This window comes from Misgurnus anguillicaudatus, chromosome 23 (genome assembly GCF_027580225.2).
Source record: "Misgurnus anguillicaudatus chromosome 23, ASM2758022v2, whole genome shotgun sequence".
In the NCBI taxonomy this organism is placed as follows: domain Eukaryota; kingdom Metazoa; phylum Chordata; class Actinopteri; order Cypriniformes; family Cobitidae; genus Misgurnus; species Misgurnus anguillicaudatus.
The window spans coordinates 20145399-20155089 of NC_073359.2; the positions used below are offsets into that span (position 1 = coordinate 20145399).

Sequence of the window (9691 nt, forward strand, 5' to 3'; positions counted from 1 at the left end):
CAGCAGAGGAAGCCTGTAAGTTCATACATTTTCACCTGTAATCTGTATAAGTTCAACATTATCTGTGACTGATGTTCAAACAAAAAACACTGAGTGAAATGTGTGTGAGAGAGAGAGATAGAGACACCTTTAGCCAGAGGACTTTTTAATGATTCCTTAATAATTCCCTTATGAATACTGATCATTACTTTTTGCAGTTAATGTGTAGTCGATGTGTTTTTTGTAGGATTGATTAATAATAAATGACATTTTTCTGAAAATAACAATTATTTAATTAATTAATTAGTGTTTTGCTGTCCTTTACCACACTGCCACTAAATCTCAGAATGACAATCCTGGACGATATGCTGAATTAAATGATGACGCTTGGATCCTTAATTTTTATCTGTTCATTTCACTTATAGGTCCAGAGGAGAAAGCCGTGGTCGAGGATGAAGACTTTGAGGAGGGGGGGGTCAGAGTCTTCATCCCACCATGAGCTATCTACCATGTCTGGTACAGGCTATGACACCAGCTCTCTCACCAAAGGGTAAAATAAGACTTACACAACATTAAAACTCTTTGTAATGGATGTCTGTAATTATGTGTCTTATATCAGAGCTGTCCATTTCCAAGATTTTAGCTCTAATTTACTGACTTATTGCTTTGATATATTTTCAGGAGTTCCTCTGATGTGGACATCTATAGGGAGGTTGAAGCCCTCAGCATCCAACCAGCACCTCTCTCTCTGCCTTGGGTTGGCCGGGTCCCCAGAGCTGGAATGAAGCTACCAGCTCCCGTGGAAGGTGTGGACAGACTTGATTTAGTATATTTGTGAAAATAATTTTGTTGTCATCAAGTTGTTTCATTTAACCTCTTTGCTTTGTTCTCAGAGGGTTCTCCGCAGTGGAGTGACCTTTCTGACACGGTGGACCACAATGCTTCATATGAGGTGTCCACACCTCCATCCGCCGAGGCAGCCGGCACACATCAGGTGAGATCTTGTCTGCTTGTGTCATCTTCAGAGAGTTTTTATAGAGATGAATTATGTAATTTCAAAAGTAAAACATTACATTTCAATACCAACCAGAGTGTTAACTGATGATCATGTGATTTCTAGGAGGATGCTCACGACTCGGTGACATCCGAAGTGAGTTCATCTGACGGAGCCGCCGCTCCTCAGACTCCTGCGGTGCCTGCGGTGCCAGAGGAAGCCTGTAAGTTCATACATTCTCACCTGTAATCTGTATAAGTCCAAAAATATCTGTGACTGATGTAAAAAAAAACACTGAGTGAAATGTGTGTGAGATAGAGACACCTTTAGCCAAAGGACTTTTTAATGATTCCCTAATCATTCCCTTATGAATACTGATCATTATTTTTTGGAGTTAATGTGTAGTCGATGTGGTTTTTGTAGGATTGATTAACAATAAATTAACATTTTCTGAAAATAACAATTATTTGAAGCTTTGAATGTTTTGCTGTCCTTTACCACACTGACACTGAATCTCAGAATGACAATCTCGATATGCTGGATTTAAGGATGATGCTGGGATCCTTAATTTTTATCTGTTCTTTTCACTTACAGGTCCAGAGGAGAAAGCCATGGATGAGGATGAAGACTTTGAGGAGGGGGGGTCAAAGTCTTCATCCCACCATGAGCTATCTTCTGAGTCTGGAACAGGCTCTGATATCAGCTCTCTCACCAAAGGGTAACATAAGACTTACACAACATTAAAACTCTTTGTAATGGATGTTTGTACTCATGTGTCTTACACCAGAGCTGTCCATTTGCAAGATTTTAGTTTTTAGCTCTAATTTACTGAATTATTATTTTGATATTTCAGGAGTTCCTCTGTTTTGGATGACTGTAGTGACGTGGAGCCACTAAGCATCCAACCAGCACCTCTCTCTCTGCCTTGGGTCGGCCGGGTCCCCAGAGCTGGAATGAAGCTACCAGCTCCCGTGGAAGGTGTGGATGGACTTGATTTAGTATATTTGTGAAAATCATTCTGTTGTCATCAAGTTGTTTCATTTAACCTCTTTGCTTTGTTCTCAGAAGGTTCTCCGCTGTGGAGTGACCTTTCTTACACGGTGGACCACAATGCTTCATTGGAGGAGTCCACACCTCCATCCGCCGAGGCAGCCGGCACACATCAGGTGAGATCCTGTCTGCTTGTGTCATCTTCAGAGAGTTGTTATAGAGATGAATTATGTAATTACAAAAGTAAAACATTACATTTCAGTACCAGCCAGAGTGTTTCACAGAAACTTACGCATAACCTAACTGATGATGATGTGATTTCTAGGAGGATGCTCACGGCTCCGTGAGGTCCGACTCTGATGTGAGTCCAGCTGATGGAGCCGCTGCTCCTCAGACTCCTGCGGTGCCAGAGGAAGCCTGTAAGTTCATACATTGTCACCTGTAACCTGTATAAGTCCAACAATATCTGTGATTGATGTTCAGTGATTTACAGAGTATGAAAAAAACACTGAGTGAAATGTGTGAGATAGAGACACCTTTAGCCAAAGGACTTTTTAATGAATCACATATTAATATTATTCCCTTGTGTAACCTCATCATTATTTTTTGCAGTTAATGTGTAGTCGATATGGTTTTTGTAGGATTGATTAACAATAAGTGAACATTTTCTGAAAATAACAATTATTTGAAGCTTTGAAGTGTTTTGCTGTCCTTTACCACACTGACACTGAATCTCAGAATGAGAGTCCTGGACGATATGCTGGATTTAAGGATGATGCTGGGATCCTTAATTTGTATCTGTTCTTTTCACTTACAGGTCCAGAGGAGAAAGCCATGGATGAGGATGAAGACTTTGAGGAGGGGGGGTCAAAGTCTTCATCCCACCATGAGCTATCTTCTGAGTCTGGAACAGGCTCTGATATCAGCTCTCTCACCAAAGGGTAACATAAGACTTACACAACATTAAAACTCTTTGTAATGGATGTCTGTAATTATGTCTCTTACATCAGAGCTGTCCATTTGCAAGATTTTAGTTTTTAGCTCTAACTTACTGAATTATTATTTTGATATTTCAGGAGTTCCTCTGTTTTGGATGACTGTGGTGACGTGGAGCCACTCAGCATCCAACCAGCACCATTTCTGCCTTGGGTCGGCCGAGTGGTCCCCAGGGCAGAAATGAAGCCTGCAGCTCCCGTGAAAGGTGTGGAGGCACTTGATTTAGTTTATTTTTGAAAATAATTTTGTTGTCATCAAGTTGTTTCATTTAACCTCTTTGTTTCGTTCTCAGAAGGTTTTCCGCAGTGGAGTGACCTTTGGTTTACGGTGGAACCGAAGGCATCTCGTGAGGAGTCCACACCTCCTCCCGCAAATCCACAGCTTCCAACAGGGGTCCTCTCCTCCCCTCCTCCTGCACCTGCTCCACAGCCTCCAGCAGGTGTCCTCTCCTCCGCTCCACCTGTACCTGCTCCACAGCCTCCAGCAGGGGTCCTCTCTTCCCCTCCTCCTGCACCTGCTCCACAGCCTGCAGCAGGAGTCCTCTCCTCCCCTCCTCCTGCACCTGCTCCACAGCCTGCAGCAGGGGTCCTCTCCTCCCCTCCACCTGCACCTGCTCCACAGCCTCCAGCAGGGGTCCTCTCCTCCGCTCCACCTGTACCTGCTCCACAGCCTCCAACAGGGGTCCTCTCCTCCCCTCCTCCTGCACCTGCTCCACAGCCTCCAGCAGGGGTCCTCTCCTCCCCTCCTCCTGCACATGCTCCACAGCCTGCAGCAGGGGTCCTCTCCTCCCCTCCACCTGTACCTGCTCCACAGCCTCCAACAGGGGTCCTCTCCTCCCCTCCTCCTGCACCTGCTCCACAGCCTGCAGCAGGGGTCCTCTCCTCCCCTCCACCTGTACCTGCTCCACAGCCTCCAACAGGGGTCCTCTCCTCCCCTCCTCCTGCACCTGCTCCACAGCCTGCAGCAGGGGTCCTCTCCTCCGCTCCACCTGTACCTGCTCCACAGCCTCCAACAGGGGTCCTCTCCTCCCCTCCTCCTGCACCTGCTCCACAGCCTCCAGCAGGGGTCCTCTCCTCCCCTCCTCCTGCACCTGCTCCACAGCCTGCAGCAGGGGTCCTCTCCTCCCCTCCACCTGCACCTGCTCCACAGCCTCCAGCAGGGGTCCTCTCCTCCCCTCCTGCACCTGCTCCACAGCCTCCAGCCAAGGTCCTCTCCTGCCCTCCTCCTGCACCTGCTCCACAGCCTCCAGCTGCAGTTGCACCTCCTCAGCTCCAGGCACCTCCGTCCTCTCAGGTAGATTGTAAGCATTATCAGTGAAAATATTAATGAAAAAGTATGTAAATGTATTAAACATGATTCTTTTATTTACAGCAAAACAACACAGACGCTGTGGAGGACATGGAGGTTGATGGTTCATCTTCTCAGTAAGTTTATCAAAGTCTCTTTAAATTCATCTGTAACCAGTCTAGTATTAAGTTTAGATGTGTTTTTAAATCTTTTACAGTAAACGTAATTTTTTTTATTGTTTAAATGTTTTCAGAAAAAGTTCTTGACAATATATTTTAATGTGTTTTTAGACCTTCACCTCCAGATGGCTTGGCAACTCCGGTTGCGCCTCCTCAACCTCCGCCTTCGTCCTCTCAGGTAGATTGTGAACATTATTAGTGTCAATATTAATGAAAACGTAGTTTCATGTAAATGTTTTAAATCTCTGATTGTTTTACTTACAGCAAAATACCGCTGACGCTGTTGAGGGCATGGAGGTTGATGGTTCATCTTCTCAGTAAGTTTATCAAAGTCTCTTTAAATTCATCTGTAACCAGTCTAGTATTAAGTTTAGATGTGTTTTTAAATCTTTTACAGTAAACGTAATTTTTTTTATTGTTTAAATGTTTTCAGAAAAAGTTCTTGACAATATATTTTAATGTTTTTTTAGACCTTCACCTCCATATGGCTTGGCAACTCCGGTTGCGCCTCCTCAACCTCTGCCTCCGTCCTCTCTGGTAGATTGTGAAAATTATTAGTGCCAATATTAATGAAAAAGTATGTAAGTGTATTAAACATGATTGTTTTATTTACAGCAAAATATCACAGACGCTCTGAAGGACATGAGGATTGAGGACAGTTCCTTATCTCAGTAAGTTTATCAAAGTCTTTCTAAATGCATCTGTAACTAGTGTGGTATTACCTTTAGCTGTGTTTTTAAATCTTTTACAGTAAACTTTTTTATTGTTCATATGTTAGCAGAAACAGTTCTTTAACATTTTATTAAATGTGTGTTTATAGACCTTCACCCTCACATGGATCGTCGGCCGCAGTTGCGCCTCCTCCAGCAGGGGTCCTTTTCTTCCCTCCTCCTGCACCTGCTCCACAGCCTCCAGCAGCAGTTGCACCTCCTCAACCTCCGCCTTCATTTTCTCAGGTAGATTGTGAACCTTATTAGTGTCAATTTTAATGAAAAACTAATTTCATGTACATGTATTAAACATGATTGTTTTATTTTCAGCAAAACAACACAGACGCTGTGGAGAACATGGAGGTTGAGGACAGTTCCTTATCTCAGTAAGTTTATCAAAGTCTCTCTAAATTCATCTGTAACCAGTCTAGTATTACGTTCAGTTGTGTTTTTAAATCTTTTACAGTAAACTAAATATTTTATTGTTTAAATGTTTGTAGAAACGGTTCTTAACCAATTTTTAAATGTGTTTTTAGACATTCACCTCCACATGGTCTATCAGCCGCAGTTGCGCCTCCTCCAGCAGGGGTCCTCTCCTCCCCTCCTCCTGCACCTGCTCCACGGCCTCCAGCTGCATTTGCACCTCCTCTGCCCCAGGCACCTCTGTCCTCTCTGGTAGATTGTGAACATTATTAGTGTAAATATTAATGAAAAAGTATGTAAATGTATTAAACATGATTGTTTTATTTACAGCAAAATATCGCAGACGCTTTGCAGGACATGAAGCTTGAGGACCGTTCATCTTCTCAGTAAGTTTATCAAAGTCTCTCTAAATTCATCTGTAATCAGTCTAGTGTTACCTTTTAGCTGTGTTTTTAAATCTTGTACAGTAAACTTTTTTATTGTTCAAGTGTTAGCAGAAACAATTCTTTAAAAAAATGTAAATGTGTTTTTAGACCTTCACCTCCATATGGCTTGGCAACTCTGGTTGCGCCTCCTCAACCTCCGCCTTCGTCCTCTCAGGTAGATTGTGAACATTATTAGTGCCAATATTAATGAAAAACTAGTTTCATGTAAATGTATTAAACATGATTGTTTTATTTACAGCAAAATATCGCAGATGCTTTGCAGGACATGAAGCTTGAGGACCGTTCATCTTCTCAGTAAGTTTATCAAAGTCTCTCTAAATTAATCTGTAACCAGTCTAGTATTACCTTTAGCTGTTTTTTAAAATCTTGTACAGTAAACTTTTTTATTGTTTAAATGTTAGCAGAAACAGTTCTTACAGTATCTTTATTTGTATGTGTAGACTTCCACCTCCTCAAGGTCAAACACCTCCTCTTGCGCCTCCTTCTCTGTCTCCGTCCAGGAAGCGTCGGGCTCCATCTCCTCAACAGGTAGATTTAAACTGAAGGGTTTAGCAGAACTTAATGTTAATTTCAGTTTGTTTTAATATACGTGTATTAAATCTTAATTACAGCAAAATAATGGAGTCAGAGATGAGATGGAGCCAAAGCCAAAGAGGGCCAAACTGTGCTTAACAGCAAGCGATCTTAAAGCTCAGTAAGTTTATTATTGTCTTACCTTTTTATTTGCACAAATGTTTACAGAAACAGTTCTTGACAATATATTTAAATGTGTTTTTAGACCTTCATCTCCCAGTGGTCTTTCGGCCGCATTTGCGCCTCCTCAGCCCCAAACGCCTCCGTCGTCTCAGTAAGTTTATCAAAGTCTCTATAAATTCATCTGTAACCAGTCTAGTATTAAGTTTAGCTGTGTTTTTAAATCTTTTACTGTAAACTAAATATTTTATTGGTTAATTATTTGCAGAAAAAGTTCTTAACAATATTTGTAAATGTGTTTATAGACCTTCACCTCCCAGTGGTCTGTCGGCCACAGTTGCGCCTCCTCTGCCCCAGACGCCTCCGTCCTCTCAGGTAGATTGTGAACATTATTAGTGTCAATATTAATGAAAAACTAGTTTCATGTTAATGTATTAAACATGATTGTTTTGACTTACAGCAAAAAAATGCAGATGTTGTTGAGGACATGAAGGTTAATGACCGTTCCTTATCTCAGTAAGTTTATCAAACTCTCTCTAAATTCATTTGTAACCAGTCTAGTATTACGTTTATCTGTGTTTTTAATTTTTTATTATTTAAATGTTAGCAGAAACAGTTCTTACAGTCTCTTTATTTGTATGTGTAGACTTCCACCTCCTCAAAGTCAAAGGCCTCCTCTTGCGCCTCCTTCTCTGCCTCCGTCCAGGAAGCGTCGGGCTCCATCTCCTCTACAGGTAGATTTAAACTGAAGCCTTTAGCAGGACTTAATGTTAATTTCAATTTGTTTTAATATACGTGTATTAAATCTTAATTACAGCAAAATAATGGAGTCAGAGATGAGATGGAGCCAAAGCCAAAAAGGGCCAGACTGTTTGGGCCGTCGGCTGAGGTCACGCCTCCTCAGGCTTCCTCATCTTCTCAGGTAGATTTCACCAAAGCCCTAAACATTATTAATGACAATTTCATTATGAATTTAATTTATTAAATCTATGATTGTTTTATTTACAGCAAAATAAAGCAGACGCTGAGGAGGTGGACTCTTCTTCTGTTTCTCAGTAAGTCTTTATCTTTTATGATGTTTTAGATCTTTTAGTGATCTTTTAAATGTTTGCTGACGCAATTCTCACAGTACTTTTATATGTTTTTATCTAATCGCAGTCAGCCAATCCAGCAAGTGCCCGTCTCTCCTCCTCCTCAGCGTCGCTGTCTAAAGCGTTCAGCTCCTTGTACTGCTCAGGTAGATTTATACCAGAGCTCTGAGCAAAACAAATTTGAAAAGTTATTTAATGTCTTATATCTCTGTTCGCTTTATTTGCAGGAATTATCTGAAGACATGGTCTCTCCATCCAAAAAAGCAAGACTTAACGGATTGATTTAAAAATCTCAAGACGAGGAGATCCAAACTCACCTCCTCAAACCCCACCCCCATATGGAGAAAATAAATAAAAATATTTTTTTATGAAACAGAGATTAGTGCAGAAAACAAACATTATTTGTGACACATTCATTATGGTTATTTATTGTGACAAACTTAAATGTAATGTAAATGTAATCAGGTTTTACCAACATTTCCATCACCCACTAGAAAGCAAGCTTACTGTAAACCAAAGACCCAAGTTAGGTTGAAATCACTGGGAGAGAAACTTCACTTAATTCCTATAGTAACACTAAGCAGGACAGATCACAGATTAGTTCAGGCAGTAAACTGTAAACTAACTTAAAATCAATTCAAGATGTTAACATCTTCTAACAATCTGATTACAGCTTAAAAGATCAGAAGGTTTAAAAACGTCTCCCTACAGCTTATGACGTATAATATATGAGATATTTCTGACTGCAGCATAACACTTATTTTTATTATAAGCAAACATTAAAGTTTATTGGTTATGACATGGACGACTAATGAAAACTTGACCGTAAATCATTTCTGAATAGTTTGTGTTTAATAAACACAGTAAATAATCTTTTATTTAATATGTAAAAATATCTGTAAGGTTTACACTGTAAGAGAGATCTGTATATGAAGTGTTGACTGTTAATGTTTGTATATAGCACATAATTCACATTGTTTTCTTTATCACATTGCCTGCAGCAATCTTGATGGCCACATAAAGGAGGTGACCTATAAAGCAGCACAATATTTTATTCATCTGTTTCAGAGGGAAGTCATTTTATTAAAAATTTTACTTTGTAAAGTCACCGTTTTATTATTGTAAGTCATTTGAAATGATAAACATCCAGTGATGCTCTGAATGAACTGAGAATTCTTCTCAAAAACATTTACACACAGTGTTTCTGCTCATCTCATGTTATTCTTGAGTACCTATAGAGAAGTATTGCATCCTTTATCTCTGAAGAGTCTTTAGTTTTATCAGATTTATAAAAGACAGATCAGCTGAACCCCTGGAGGTGTACCGCAGACGGATCGAGTCAAGAGTTTAGTTAATGACACTAAGCTTTATGGGACGTCTGCGCATGCGTGCTCTTATGATGAGTGTTCAGCAGGCGTGGAAGCACATATAATAATGTTAAAGCAGTTTTATATCATTTACACTTGCAAATATTGATTGATGTCTATCTCTGTCTAAGAAAATGTATTTTTTTATTATTTGAAAATAAAATATTTTTTAATAAAATTTATTGTTATGTGATTTGTTATTGGACTAAATATTGTACATAATTTTGTTAATTATTAATATATCTTCAAGTATCAGTGGTTGAATAAATTAAACGCAAGTTAATAAATGTTACGATACATTTCCACATCAATTCTGTCGATTTATAAACAAACTCATCACTCTTTTACTTATTAGATAATATGAAATGAATCTCAATTTATAATAAATGTGTGTGTAAATACATTGTCATTATTGAGCCAAAAATGTTAACATATGATACTTAAGTGGTAATGCTCACATGATACAGTAAATGGGTATAACAGATAGAAACACGTGATGCTAAATAGTAATTGATTATTTAATAAGGGACAGAACA

General features: G+C 39.9%; 1 protein-coding gene across 1 annotated transcript; it reads left to right on the forward strand.

The window, feature by feature from the left end:
• The first annotated feature begins 343 nt into the window (after positions 1 to 343).
• Positions 344 to 8989, forward strand: LOC129454121 (uncharacterized). Its single transcript, XM_073861751.1, has 33 exons — positions 344 to 529; positions 661 to 785; positions 873 to 973; positions 1100 to 1196; positions 1568 to 1691; positions 1827 to 1951; positions 2039 to 2139; positions 2289 to 2382; positions 2781 to 2904; positions 3040 to 3164; positions 3252 to 3640; positions 3725 to 4252; positions 4331 to 4383; positions 4537 to 4603; positions 4690 to 4742; positions 4896 to 4962; positions 5041 to 5096; positions 5246 to 5381; positions 5466 to 5521; positions 5672 to 5810; positions 5889 to 5944; positions 6092 to 6158; positions 6243 to 6298; positions 6445 to 6532; positions 6616 to 6698; positions 6783 to 6851; positions 7003 to 7072; positions 7158 to 7213; positions 7344 to 7431; positions 7515 to 7619; positions 7706 to 7752; positions 7856 to 7934; positions 8016 to 8989. The coding sequence occupies exons 1-33, from the start codon at positions 432 to 434 to the stop codon at positions 8073 to 8075; spliced, it is 3582 nt and encodes a 1193-aa protein (XP_073717852.1). The 5' UTR covers positions 344 to 431; the 3' UTR covers positions 8076 to 8989.
• The last annotated feature ends 702 nt before the right edge of the window (positions 8990 to 9691 follow it).